At 38.2% G+C, this 15,127-nt stretch overlaps 1 protein-coding gene across 13 annotated transcripts in view; it reads left to right on the forward strand.

Moving 5' to 3' along the window:
* ARHGEF12 (Rho guanine nucleotide exchange factor 12) overlaps positions 1 to 15,127 on the forward strand; it is a 167,798-nt gene that overhangs the window by 115,203 nt on the left and 37,468 nt on the right. For all 13 annotated transcript variants that reach the window (XM_058289514.1, XM_058289516.1, XM_058289515.2 and 10 more), the window contains 9 exons: positions 985 to 1,095; positions 1,393 to 1,491; positions 7,382 to 7,424; positions 8,096 to 8,201; positions 8,650 to 8,787; positions 9,400 to 9,432; positions 9,759 to 9,873; positions 10,587 to 10,692; positions 12,060 to 12,272. In XM_058289514.1, the coding sequence (XP_058145497.1) occupies positions 985 to 1,095; positions 1,393 to 1,491; positions 7,382 to 7,424; positions 8,096 to 8,201; positions 8,650 to 8,787; positions 9,400 to 9,432; positions 9,759 to 9,873; positions 10,587 to 10,692; positions 12,060 to 12,272 (964 nt within the window). The remainder of the gene's footprint in view (positions 1 to 984; positions 1,096 to 1,392; positions 1,492 to 7,381; positions 7,425 to 8,095; positions 8,202 to 8,649; positions 8,788 to 9,399; positions 9,433 to 9,758; positions 9,874 to 10,586; positions 10,693 to 12,059; positions 12,273 to 15,127) is intronic.

Consider the following 15,127-nt stretch of genomic DNA (forward strand, 5'->3'; position numbering starts at 1 on the left):
AATGTTGACTTTTGCTGAATGGTGTATTACCCTTTTTACATATTGCTGGGTTTAATTTGGTAACATTTTGACGAGGATTTTTTCATCTGTGTTTATGAGGGATATCAGGCTGTAGTTTTCTTAGTTTGTAATGTTTTCATTCTTTTGGGTAATGATGGTCTTTTTGAATGAGGAGAATAAGTGTTTCCTCCTCTTCTATTTTCTGGAAGAGATTATTTAGAATTGGTATTACTTGTTTCTTATATTTGTTTGGTAGAATGCTCCATTGAAACCATAAGGGACTGAAGTTTTCTTTTTGGAAGATTTTTAAGAGTTAGGTCATTGGGCAGCCAATACTTGCATATAATTTTTTTCCTCAGTGTGTACTCTAAAGATCCTTATCTAGATTATCCTCTTAGATTAACTTTCTTCGCTACTTTAGTTTACCTAAATGTTAAAAATGATGTGGAAATTGTAGTGCTAGTTTACCTAAAGTTTAACTATTACTGTTTTGTGTATATAGGGAACATACAAATATTCTGGGAGTTGTCGAACTTAAAATCATTAAACTCTGTTTCCCACCACCATTTCTGGGATTACCCAAAAAGGAAAAGAAGAGAGCCGTTTAATTGTTAAGTGCAAGCCTTCCATTTCAGTTTTAGAAAAGTTAAGCTTTTTTTCACATACTGATTTGTAGACATGTGAGTTCCTTATCATCTTTTCAAACTCTTTTCTTTCAAGGTGATATTTCTTCCAACCTGTCCCCAAGAGATGATTAATTTTCAGAGGAAGGATTCCATAATCTATGTTGCTAATAAAATCTAATGAAAATTTAAGAGTCTTGGATTTTTGTAATATCTGACTTAATCATATTAATCTGATTTAAAATATAAAACAATTAGGATAGATCAAAGTAAAATTTGGATAGCTATGTTAAATTGAGTCTACATTATATTTTGCATTTGTTTATTGAAGTTATTAATGTATGACTATTTCTTTTTCTAGATCAATGGGCAGTGCAGCTGTTTCCAGAACATTGAACTGCTAAAATCCCGCCCAGCTCATTTGGCTGTTTTCTTGCACCATGTAGTTTCACAGTTTGACCCTGCAACATTGGTAATGTATTTCACGATTTAGACAATTCAGAGTTCTTACATTGATTCATATACTATAAAACTTTCGTATCTGCAGGACAAATGGCAGACTTCTTTCAAGTCATTCAAACATGTATGGATAGTTATGAAAGATGCTTAAAATTTTTTTAAAAATTTTTTAAAGACTTGATTACATAGCACTTAACTACATTGCTTATGGTGCTTGTCTGTTTCAGACATTTTTGTTCAGTGAGAATCTAGCAGGTAATATTTTTCATGATTTCTCATTTTGTCTTTTCTGTTTCTTCCTCTACTACAGCTGTGTTATCTCTATTCAGACCTGTATAAGCAGACCAATTCCAAGGAGACTCGTCGCGTCTTTCTAGAGTTTCACCAGTTCTTCCTGGATCGATCTGCAGTAAGTTACCAAGTTAATAGTATGATCTTGTAGTTTTATCCATAATTTACTACAGTCTCCTCTTATGTGTTTAGAACTTTATTGTGTTTTCTGACATCTGTATTACATCTCGGTTATTTACTGCTATTGACTCTTATTTTTCTAAATCAATTGTAGGCATATGAATACTCACGGCAGGTGTGTTTTAGAGGGTACACATGTATATTTATATTTACACATGTGCATAATTAGAGTGAGGGAACAAAGAAGAGAATATATACGATATATATACAGTCATACTTTGTACTCAACTGCTTTGAAACTCATTGAATTTGATACTTGACACATTTTGACAAGAAAATTTTGTCTCTGTACTCTTGTTTGTTTGGTACTCAACGCTGAAGCTACAACTTGTTGGTTTCAGTTGCCTTGTAACTTGCTATCCTTTCCAGCTGAAACAAAGAGTGACGTGTTAGTCATGTAGTAAGTCTTGCCCTGTGCACATCCCATTGTAGTCTTGTCTTAGTCTCTGTGGTCATTTTATATATTTTTGCGTACTTTTTCTCACCACGAGTCCTAAGAAAATGAGCAGTGATAGCACTGAGCAAAAAATGAAAGTACTTTGCACCACCGCTGAGCAAAAAAAGAAATAATAGGTAAATATGAGAATAGCATTGGCATTACTGATCTTGCTAGGGAATACCGTATGCCTAAAACAGTGATGTCCACTACCGTTAGAATAAAGAAGCCATAAAAGAGGTTGATTTGCAAAAGAAGTTAAAGCACTAACAAAGCACCATTCCCAAATACTTGAGGAAGTTGAAAAGCTGTTACTAATTTGGATACACAAGAAGCAGTTAGTGGGCGACAGCATATGGGAAACTATGATATGTGAAAATGTGAAAGTGTTGCATGCCAATCTTTTTTAAATTTTTTATTTTTGAGTTAGGCGAGTAAAAAGAATTTATTGGGAAATAAGGGGAAAGAACAGAGCTTGCTGAGAAATGGGAGAGAAAGATGGAAATACACAGTGAAATTTAGTGCGGGCGCCTCCAGGCAGAGAGAGCGAGCTCTGCCTTGTGTGGTTACCTTTTAAACTCTTATTCTTCCCCCTTGCTAATGCTAAGGGGAGAAGCCCCAGCTGTTTTGGTTGCCCCACCAGTGGTGGGGGCCAATGGTGAGACCTGTTTGGAATATCTGGGACCAAAGGGAGGTCCTGGAAAATGAAACTGGGACCTCAAGTTTAAACTCAAGGTCTCAGCATGGTCTTGCAGCCATGTTATCTGTCGGCCATGTTGTCGCTGTCTTCTCATTTCCCTGGCCAACCTGCCTCAACTCCCCCCTTAGAGAGTTCACGCCCTTATTCTTCAGGGGGTGCTGAGGGGCGATGGTCATTCTTCTGTAGTTACTTCCAGCTGGTTAGGACAGTAGTCCCTGCCTGACAAGGCATAAACCTCTTTGGCTATTCTATTGAGGTCAAGGAAAGATGGGTCTGACGCTGTGATTGGAACTGACTAAAATCCCCATGTAACTAATACCTTGTTCTGGAAGGCATTGATTTTGGAATAAATAAACTTAATTAGAATTTTGAAGATACATGATCCCACTAAAAGGGTTAAGAGGATGGTGGTAAGCAGGCCCAAAAAGGGGGCTAGCTATGACATAGACCACGAGAATGAGAAAGGCCAGGTGCCTTCAGAGTACATGCTGATCTTTTGAAAAAGAAACCAGAATCAACTGGTGAAACTTGCCGTTTTTAAGGCCAGCCATGGCTGCTTTGATAATTTTAAAAAGAGGACTGGCATCCGTAGTGTCATGAGGCATGGTGAGGCAGCAAGTGCTAATAAAAAGGCTGCTGATGAATTCATCAATGAGTTTCAAGACCATGTTGAGGCTGAAGGTTTTATCCCCCACCAAGTTTTTAACTGTGATGAGACCAGAGTTTTTTGGAAAAAAAACGCCAAGTAGGACCTACATTACAGAAGAGGAGAAGACATTACCAGGTCACAAACCAATGAAGGACAGGCTCACTCTATTGTGTCAGAATGCTAGTGGGGACTTAAACCTCAGGCCTTTACTAGTCTATCATAGTAAAAATCCATGAGTTTTCAAGAAGCATAGTGTCATAAAAAGCAAATTCAATGTCATATGGAGGGCAAACAGCAAAGCTTATGTCATTAGGCAGTTTTTCATACAGTGGATAAATGAAGTGTTTGATCCCTCAATGAAAAAATATTTGCTGGAGAAAGATTTGCCTCTGAAAGCTCTCCTACTTTTGGACAATGCGCCTGACCACCCTCTAGGTTTGGGAGTGACTTAACTGAGGAGTTCAGCTTTTTCACTGTAAGGTTCCTGCTCCCCAACACTACTTCTCTCATCCAGCCCATGGACCAGCAGGTCATTTCATACTTAAAAAAGTGGTACACCGGGTAGTGGATTTGGCTCAATTAATAGAGCATCTGCCTACCACATGGGAGGTCCAGGGTTCAAACCCAGGGCCTCCTGACTCGTGTGGTGAGCTGGCCCACACACAGTGCTAATGTACGCAAGGAGTACCATGCCACGCAGCGGTGTTCCCCATGTAGGGGAGCCCCACATGCAAGGAGTACACCCTGTAAGGAGAACAATCCCACGTGAAAAAAGCGCAGGCTGCCCCGGAGTGGCGCCACATACACGGAGAGCTGATGCAGCAAGATGATGCAATAAAAAGAGACACAGATTCCCGGCACCACTGACAAGAATGCAAGCAGACACAGAAGAACACACAGCGAATGGACATAGAGAGCAGACAACTGTGGGGGGAGGGAAGAAATTTTAAAAAATCTTAAAAAAAAAAATAAGTTGTACACCAAGGCGCTTTTCCAGGGATACTTTGAGATCACCTCTGACACCCAGTGACCCTCACAGAATTCTGGAAGGATCATTTCAATATCCTGCACTGTCTTAACCTTATTGATAAGGCTTGGAACGAAGTCTTCTATTGGACAATGATTTCAACGTGGAAGACTTTGTGGGCAGAAGCTGTGACTCAGACTTCGAAGGGTTTGAGGCTGACCCCAAGCCTGCAGATATGGAGGGTACAGCTGTGCAGGATATTGTATCTTTGGGCCAGTCCATGGGTCTGGAGATCGAGGATGCTGATGTTGAGGAGTTAATGGAGGAACATCGTGAAGAGCCCAGCACTGAGGAGCTGCAGGAACTACAGAAGGAATAGCAGCAAGAGGTGGCTGGAGAGGTTTCTTTAGGTGAGATGGAGATAAGGGAGGATGTTCCCAGTTCCTTGATTTAAAAAAATGTGTGCAAAATTGGCAGAAGTTCAAAACTTTGTGGAGCCGTACCATCTAGACAAAGCTCTGACAAGCAGATAAGTGAATTTATTGAATGACCAAACAATTTCATACTTATAGAGGAATTCCGAAAAGAAGACAGAAGCAGTCCTCATTGGATAAGTTTTTAGTGAAGGTGACAGAGTGTGTCATAGAGTGTGATGCAAGTTGAAAAAAGGGAGAAAAGACAAAGAACAACTGAAGTGCAAGTGCCTGATGTTCTACTGAAGGTTACACTCCACGTAACCTCTCCTCCTCACACTCTCCTCCCACCATCCCATTAGACCCTTCTCAGTATGGGTAAAGTGAAGTTTTTATTTTATTTAATTAAATATTTATTAATTTTTAGGCTTATTTCTCTTGTAATGATATACAACCCTGTCGTATTTACATATTGCCTTAAAAATGTGCATAGTCTTTAGTTTAGGAACACATTAAATTTATTGACATTTTTCCTTGTGGGAAAGATGTGTTTGGTACTTGTCAGTTTTGGTACTCATTGCATGTCCCAAAACCACTTATTATTATATATAATAATGAGTACTGAGGTACCACTGTACATGTATTAGGATCCATGGAATAATCCTTGCATAATTGAATTCTGGTTCACCTCTTTGAAATTTGGAGATACAACTTTAATTAAAAAGTGGTGAAAAGATATCACTTATATTGCACTAAATAATAATAGTGTTTTATTTTACTTACAGAAATCTTAAAAAATGTTTTTAATCTCAATGTTTTATTACTTGCCTTGCTGTAGGGTAAATAGCAGTTAGCTCTTAGTGCTTACTGGGTAATCGTGTTGCATTTTCTTAAGTCATTTCACTCTTGTTGTTCTCTTAGATGACTGTTTCATACCTTCAGAAACCTCACTCTAGCAGTTATCTACCCCCTCTCTCCTTCATGTTTTTGTTTTGTTTTGTTTTGTTTCTGTTGGATCATTCACATTAGCAGCAGTCAATCATTGTTATTTCTCCTATCTTAAAACAAACACAACAACATTTTGGCTCCACTTCTTCCTCTAGCTCCTTTCCATTTTCTTTGTATTCCTTTACAAAGTTGCCCACACACCTTCACAATGCTAAATACCTTCTTAGTACCTTCCCTGATCAACCTAATTAAAATTTCACCCTATTCTCTTTCTTCCACCCTACCTGCTTTATATCTTTCCCTAGAACTTACATTTTTAATTATTTATTTTGTTTGTCTGTATTCCTTCTGTTCTGCAGGAACTCCTAGGGCAGATGTTTTTGTACAGTGTCTAACACTGTACTGGCTCATCATGGTCACTCAAATATCTGCTGAATGAATTAGTTAGAGTTCTAATTCTACTGCCAGTGTTTAAAATATTAGTTCTTTTTTTTATTAAAATAATTGGCTTCCATGATGAAATGACTATATTCAAGTATGTTTAATTTTCATATTTCTTAAGAGGGGCTCCAAGCTAAGTGAAAACCTTATATTTTGCTACTCATGATCTATATAAGTGTATCATTATGAAAGTATAAGCAAAACTCTGGTTGCTTAATATGCTAATAATTTATGCTTTAAATGTTATTTATTTCACATAAATACTCACATGCACCAATCAACTTTCATATACTTTTTTGTATATGCTGGAAATATGTTTTAAAATGTTGATTTGAGCTACTGCATGGCAACTTGAAAGAGAAAGCTTTGAAATCCTTTTCACACTTTTTCAAATGATTATATAAGATATCTCATGATTTTTATCAGTAGCTTATTTTCAAATTTAGAACCTCAGATTATATAGGAATTGTTTAATTTCTGAAAGTGTATGGCTTAGGTGGGTATACTACAAAATAAACATGACAAGGTTAAGATATTTCCCCTAAATGCAAAATAATGCATTTTTTTTTCAAGACATTTCCTAAATTGATGGGAGAAAACACAACAATCTTGTGATGGTGTCAAAATTAATATTGGCAATATCCTTCCTAAGAAGTACATCATAATACAGTCACCTGAGTTAATTCAACATTAGGAACTACAGATAGTTACTGGACATTTAACACTTAAAAAACTCAGGGTTGACATTAATACCCAATACCTCCTCATTGGGGGTATGACTACTGTGAGGGTTTTTAAACTTTATGTAGTAAAGTGATTGGGAATATTGTGGTCAATAGTGTGAGTATCTCCAATACAGAAAACAAAAAATCATGATTATACGCGAGTATGTTTTTCATATGATAATATGCACATAATTTAAATTTTACCTATACTGATTTAAATAATTACATTAACCAATGATTCTAGAAAGCGAAAGCCTCCGTGTATTCATTAGGAATAAATATGATGCAGAAGCATTCAGTCATCTAGTGAAGTGACTGTAGATAGTTCCTTTTAGTAGAATCCCTGGGAAATGTGCTTATATTCAAGTTTAAATAGTAGAACAGTTAAGAGCTGTGTAATTTGGATGAGAAACCCAGTAAATGGATTTGTAGATTAATATGCTTGTAAGAATAGGTATCCAAGTTGTATCTCTTTAGTTTATACATATCCTTGTATACATCTTGAAAAGCCCTTAGTACTCTCACTTTTTGTTTGCATTTTTGTTTTAGCACCTGAAAGTTTCTGTTCCTGATGAAATATCTGTAGATCTAGGTAAGTTTGGGCCACCAATATCCTAGAGAATTACATCTCTATAAATTTTTTTTTTTTTTAAGATTTATTTATTTAATTTCCCCCCCTCCCCTGGTTGTCTGTTCTTGGTGTCTATTTGCTGCGTCTTGTTTCTTTGTCCGCTTCTGTTGTCGTCAGCGGCACGGGAAGTGTGGGCGGCACCATTCCTGGGCAGGCTGCTCATTCTTTTCACGCTGGGCGGCTTTCCTCACGGGCGCACTCCTTGCGTGTGGGGCTCCCCCACGCGGGGGACACCCTTGCGTGGCACGGCACTCCTTGCGCGCATCAGCGCTGCGCATGGCCAGCTCCACACGGGTCAAGGAGGCCCGGGGTTTGAACCGCGGACCTCCCATATGGTAGACGGACGCCCTAACCACTGGGCCAAAGTCCGTTTCCCATCATCTCTATAAATTTGTAACTCATCTCTTACATGGTGACTAGTTGGTCACCTGAATCACAGCAGAAGAGTCTGTAATATACTCAAGAGTAAATGAAATCTGAATTCTGAAATGAGATACATGAAATGCATTGAAGATCTTCTCTTTGGCTTACTCAGTATTAAATTTGTACCAATTAGCATTGATATGTTGCCATTTATAATAGACAGAAGATACCTTTAGTCAAAATAATTCCTTTGCTTTTTCTTTCTGCAGAAAAGAGAAGACCAGAGCTTATTCCTGAGGATTTACATCGCCATTATATCCAAACTATGCAAGAAAGAGTTCACCCAGAAGTACAGAGGCACTTGGAGGATTTTCGGTAAGCTTGGTGGCAGCTATAAGCTGATATGGTCATTTGGAATTACATTTTAAAATTTTAGATAGGAAAAAGTTACACATTAAGCCCTTAGCTTAGCCTAAGTAAGTCATGTAGTCTTTTATTGCTACATTAAACCATAATGAACATCTGGAATCAGAGGGTTGGAGTGGAACTGAGAGTTCACATTCCCCATTCCATATGCTTTCAGAACTTGAGCTTAGCAATGTTCTGTGCTCAGTGTACTCCTTTAAGATGTGTGTTTTGTTGAGTGGTTGTCTCTAGAATTTTTTTCATTTGGTATCATAAGGTGACATGGGCTTAATGTAGAAAATTGTGACATTTTGTTTATTGCTTAAAGCTCATAGCTATGGAAAATCTGATAAATCATATCCAGAGGGAGATGGTTTTTCCCTAGGGTCCCTCAGGAAATTTCTCCTATTCCTTTTAGGCAGAAACGCAGTATGGGGTTGACCTTGGCTGAAAGTGAGCTGACTAAACTTGATGCAGAGAGAGACAAGGACCGGGTAACTTTGGAGAAGGAACGGGCTTGCGCAGAACAGATCATTGCCAAAATTGAAGAAGTTTTGTAAGTAATAAGAGATATGGAGATGCCCTCTCTCCTGAGACCCTGAGTATGCCTAAGTATGCCTGAAGTACTTTTTATTCTCTTTTTTTTTTTTTTTAAAGAAGGTCCTAGGGATTGAACCTGGTACCTTGTATATGGGAAGCAGGTGCTCAAACAAATGAGCTCCACCCACTCCCCTTGAAGTACGTTTTGAGGAAGTTTAGAGGGGTTTGTCACAATTTAGAGCTGTTTATTTTTTTCTTAGTAATTGAGAGACTGAAATTTTTTCCTTTGGCTGATGTTTTAAAGTTCTTGTGTTTCTTTTCATGGATATTGATAAAATGAGTAACTCTAAAATTTCCCATCAGTGGTCACAAATTGGTTAAATACTTCATTGGTTTCAACTGATGGGCTTTGGAAATATTCCTTGCTATAAAATACATACAGTTATGACATGAGTTGAGAGCAGGTAGTCTCTTTGTAGATTAGAAATCTTTTGGTATTTATTCTAGGTGACAGATTTAGGGTGAGCCCCAAGGCTTATAGCCCTGTTCCCTTATTTCAAGTATCTGTGTTGAATAGCAACTCTTTTATTAACTCTTGTATTTCATTTTTAAATGTTTCTATTTTTAGGATGGCTGCTCAGGCTGTAGAAGAAGATAAGAGGTAATATAGCTCTTGCCTCCCTCCCTGGAATTTTAAGGAGGAAAAAAACCCACTCATCTTTTCTCCTATTAGCCCTAAATTACGGTTCTTCTTTTAGTTTAAAAATACAGCCTATGGTCTCCCTCTGGTGGCTTATTTTATTTGACTGATGTAGAGTGTATGCTTGAGTAGAATCCTTTCTGACTGGATTAAATACATCATTATTTTTTGCTTGATGAATTAATTCTAAGAATTCCAACATTGGGTGTTGGACGTCATTTGATATTTTTATTCTATTCAGCCTCCCTTCCCAGAAGACTTCTTTTACTTAATCCTCTCTCCTCCAGTTCAACAATGCAGTATGTTATCCTCATGTACATGAAACATTTGGGAGTAAAAGTGAAAGAACCTCGAAATTTGGAACATAAGCGCGGTCGGATTGGATTCCTACCAAAAATCAAGGTAAGACTGGAATAATATTGGAAGAATATTATGAATATTCAAATCCATCTTTACACTTAGTTGTACTGCTTTCATTCTTAATTATAGTTATTTAAATAATTAGTACTAGGCATACTAGTATATAGAAGATACGGTTTCTATTCTCAAGAAATGCAAATCTAATGAGAAATTCTGACATATAAGCTAATTATTAGACAATGTGAAAAGTGAAAATAGTGGTTTACACAGAGTGCTATTCCCAACTTGTTAGTGCTATATATTATTCTTTGATGGTACTTGTCACAATTTGTTATTACTTGGTTTTGTTTAATGTTTGTTAGATTGTAAAGCTCTATGAAGGCAAGGACTTTGCCTGTTTCTTTACCATTGTATCCCTGGAGCTTTTAGCATAGTGCTTTCACACTTTACAAACTGTAAATATTTGCTGAACGGATGAGTGAATTACTTAGCACAAGCTCTTGGTAAATGTGTCATAAAACTACCTTCTATTTTCCAAAATTGTCAGCTCTAAGGAAAGATAGCTTGATTTTAAGGTATATGCAACACTGTGTACCACCGTCTAATGTGTTCCGTGTGTGTGCCTTTACCTTAGGTTTAACCAGTTTATTTGAACTGGTCTTTCAAACTGCATTTCTGTATTTGAAAGCAGCAAAGAAATTTACTCTGTTATTTATCTCTTATCCCTTTGTACACCGACTGTACATTGGCTCTAGCAAAGTATGAAGAAAGATAAGGAAGGCGAAGAAAAAGGGAAGCGAAGAGGATTCCCTAGTATCCTGGGACCCCCAAGGAGACCAAGCCGTCATGACAACAGCGCAAGTATGTTGAAGTTTGAAATGCTCCATTTCCACCATTCCATGCAGAGTTTATATCAGAGGCTCATTTAGCTGGAATGAATTGCTAGAGAATGGTGTACTTATTAGACTGATTCTACTGAACTTCCAGTGTGTCTTGTTTCCATTCAGTGTTATATCTGAACTAAGTATTCTCATGTTGCTACATAATTGTCATAAACGTCTTTAATGGCAGTACAATTTCCCATTAATTGTCTGTAATTGTACTTAACTATTCAGATTTTATTTGAATTTAAGTTGTGATTATTTAATTAAAAATGTGTGCATGGATCTCTCAAAAATACTTTAATATTACATCTTCACACATACATTACTCACTGTGTCCACACTTTTAATACAATCTTTCCACCTCTCTCTTGTGCTTTCTTTTCTGATCTTCTTCCATCCGCAGGCCCTTGAAGAGAGAGATTCCATTAGAGAGATCCCAGAAAGGTGGCACTAGGGAAGGTTAAGGAGGTCATGTGGTTTTCAACCTCTTGGCAGTACCACATTTGAAAATACTGTGATGGTTGGGGTAGGGGGTTATGATATAGTGATACTGAATGTTCCACACAGTAAAGAATTTTCACTCAAATGCCAGTGTGCCTTGTTGAAAAACACTGAGAAGATGAAGGAAATTTCCAGAAATGAAGGATTGCACAGATTCTTTGAGTTCCCAGGAATACAGAAGAAGAATTTTAGAGATTAGAAAGAGGGAGTTAAGTAGGGATGAACAGAGCTGTGTGAGGTTTTTCAGTGCTGTGGGGGATGGTGATCTGAGAGTCTAGCTTCTTGTAGTGACTGCTGTGAACAGGGATAAAAAGCAGGTTGGGAATTACTCTGAATGGTTTCTGAGGTGATGCTAAAGTTGTGAACATTGAGGTGGGGGGCTTGATAAGCATTCATAGAGCTGAAGGGCTTTATTATCATTCTTACAAATGAGTACAGCATCTTATATGTCTGTCTATGTCTCAGCATTCCTGCTCCCGTATCCACTGTTTCTCTTCCATCTCCTCCTTTCATGACCATTTTTCTCTTCTACCTCTACCCTCCTTTTCTCCCTTATCTTCCACCTACTCCTTCCCTTTTCTCTTGATGCTCCCTCAATCTCCTCCCCCTGCTAGTCTACCTTCCTGTGCCTTTCTCTTTTTTCACCATCCATCTGCCTGCCTGCCTGCCTGCCTACCTACCTACCTACCTACCTATCATCTGTTCCTGATTCTGTGTAATAATTCATCTTATATTTTTCTAGGACCCACAATGTTCCAGACATTTTTCAGATGCTTTTATATCATTATCTTTTTTAAAAAACTGTTTCGCAACATGGATCTTTAACTCTTGCTTTCTCTTCAGTTGGCAGAGCCATGGAATTACAGAAGCAACGTCACCCAAAACACTTATCTACACCATCATCTGTGAGTCCTGAACCTCAGGACTCTGCTAAGTTGCGCCAGAGTGGGTTAGCAAACGATGGAACAGAAATTGGATACCTGCCTGCCAATTCTATGTCCTCTTTGGCTTCAGGACTCACTCTTTCCCAGGAAGGAGGGAAAGAGAATGATACGGGTAAGCTAATGCTCAACTTAATTGTCATGATTTTAAAGCAAACACAGTCACTAAAAATTCTAGTGGTAGAATATTTTATTTTTTATTTTTAAAGAAACTTTAGATTATATAAATGTTACATCAAAAATATCGGGGATTCCCTTATACCCCACATCTCCCCCTCCTACATTCTCCCCCATTTAGAACATCTTTCGTTAGTGTGGTACATTCATTACAATTGATGAATACATATTGAAGTATTGCTACTAACCATGTTCTATAGTTTGCATTGTGGTTTACACTCTGTCCCGCACAATTTTGTAGGTTTTTACGAAACATAATGGCTTGTATCTGTGATTGCAATGCTACACAGAACAATTCCAATGTCCCAAATGTCCCATGTTATACCTCTTCCTCTCTACAGAACCTCTGGTGACCCTTGCCCTTATATAAATGTTACGAGTTCTTCCATTACTATTATAATTGTAAGTCTACTTAAGTCCATGGTTGCATTTCCCCCTTATATTTATTCATTCCTTAGTCTTGAGGGTTTTGGTGTGGTGATGCCCTCTCTGCTTCCGAGTGAGAGGGGCTTAGATTCTGTATTTGCATCAGGGGTGCTGATGCCAAGTACCAGAAATCTGTTGGCTTTTATGAAGGGTATTTATTTGGGGTAGTTACCAGGCCATAAATCATGTTACTACACTCACGATAGTCTTTTGTCTGTGTTGGAGGAAGATGGCTGCTAATGTCTGCAAAGGTTCAGGCTTCCTAGGTTCCTCTCTTCCTGGGTTGTGCGTTTCTCTGGGCTCAGGGTTCCTTTCTTCCCAGGTCTTGCTCCTCTCTAGGCTCAAGGTTCCTCTCTTCCCAGGGCTTGCTCCTCTCCAGGCTCAAGGTTCCTCTCTTCCCAGGGCTTGCTTCTCTCCAGGCTCAGGGTTCCTCTCTTCCCTGGGCTTGCTTCTCTCTCCTCTGTGTGCTTACTTCCTGAAGCTTCTGCTTAAGACTTTAGCATCAAATTCCAACATCAAAAACCTCCAGCATCAAAAAGCTCCAACTCTTTCCTTTGCCATGTCAGATGAAAGACATGGCAAACCCACCCCTTGGTGGGTGGGGACTCAATGCCCTACTGATGTGGCCCAATCAAAGCCCTAATCATAATTTAATCATGGCCAGGTACAGACCAGTTTATAAACATAATCCAAAATCTATTTTTGGAATTCATAACTATATCAAACTGCTACAAATCCCATGGGTCAGGTGGATGAAACTGTCTTCCTTACAGTTGTAGATACTCTGTCTGTTTTTTGGGATGGGTATTGTCCATCATCATCTTTTTCTTAGTTGTCCTGGATAAGTCTGATGAACTGGAGAGTAGGTGCTGGCTACAACTCTGCTGAGATTCAGGGCTCCATTGGCGTATGAAACAGTTGGAAGATTTAAGTCTCTGGGGTACATGTTTAACGGGTATAGTACTAATTATAGGTTCACATAAAAGGGGCATAAGAAACCATATGTAGGAAAATTATAAATGCATCTAACTTGGATACATTGGGGGGATGTCTTATCATATATTCCCATGTTAGGCCCACTTACAGAAATGCTGAATTCCTGGGGTTATCTGCCATGCCAGTAGTGTCCAGATATCTTTGGAGCTGAGGCCCTGTTTACTGTGGCAGTCAGTGAGATCCATAACTAGTTGACGCTTGGTAATAATTCCTCAGTGCCTGGGAGGCTCATCCGTGGGAGTTGTCTTTTAATCTAGATTGAATCCAAGTTTAAATTAATTTTGCTATCTTAATGGTTTTCAACCAGGACAAATCTATACAGTGATAAATTCTAGTTCTCATTCTTGCAAAAAAAAAATAATTATTAAGCTCTGTGTCGGGCATTAGCTTTGTACTAGATGTTAGCATACTATAATGGTACGCAGATGTTTGCCTCATGGAGCATAGTCTCATAGAGACTGTTATCAAATAAAAAATTCAGACTGTGCTTAGTCCAATAAAAGAAAAGTAGAAGGAGTATTGAGGAACTGGCCAGTAGTTAAGAGGCAGATGGGGGAGTCTAAGGAATGCTTTTAAAAAACGTGAGATAAGACTTTTTTTTTTTAATGCTGAAGAGAAGCTACTTGAGAGGAAAGGCTGAGGATGTGAAGGAGAGAACGTTTTGAGAAGGAGAAAGGAGAAGGAATGCAGAGGGTATGTGTAGGGTAAGGTTATTAGCTGAGAATGAGGTTTTAGGGAGAAGTACAGGGGGTTTGAAGATTAAAGAAAGAGGTAAAGTAACTGTAGATAATTGGGAAAGGAACTTAACAGAATTCTTAATCACATTTCTTCATACTTGTTTTAATGGGTTTCTTAAACAAAAGGGAGCTGGAAGAATAGGCTGTTTGGTAAAGAAGGAAGTACCTATCTGTATTAGTGATTTTTGAGGTGGTTCAGTATTTGGTGATGACAAGATTCAAGGATCAGGTTGTGGGAGTTCATCACTGAGGTGACTAGAGGAGGTTACTAAAATGAAGAAGTCAAGGAACCAACGAACCAGGATTTGGAACAGCCTAACGCACATGGGTTTTAAGGTCATCTGGGATGTGATATCAACATGGAGAGGAAAACTCTGAGCTCACAGCCAAAAGTTTAGTATTGCTCGATGATTGCTGTAGGAAGGAAGAACTTGTGATTATATCCAGAGAGTGTATGCCTCATTGGAACAAGAGATTTTACAAGATAAAGGCAAAGATACTAGTCTAAAAGCAATTTTTTTTTGCTTTTGTTTTTTTAATTTATCTTTTTTTTTTAAAAGATAAATAGATCACACAAAATGTGACATTAAAAAAAATAAGAGGTTCCCATATACCCCATTCCCCACACCTCCCA

Source organism: Dasypus novemcinctus, chromosome 27 (genome assembly GCF_030445035.2).
Source record: "Dasypus novemcinctus isolate mDasNov1 chromosome 27, mDasNov1.1.hap2, whole genome shotgun sequence".
NCBI lineage: Eukaryota > Metazoa > Chordata > Mammalia > Cingulata > Dasypodidae > Dasypus > Dasypus novemcinctus.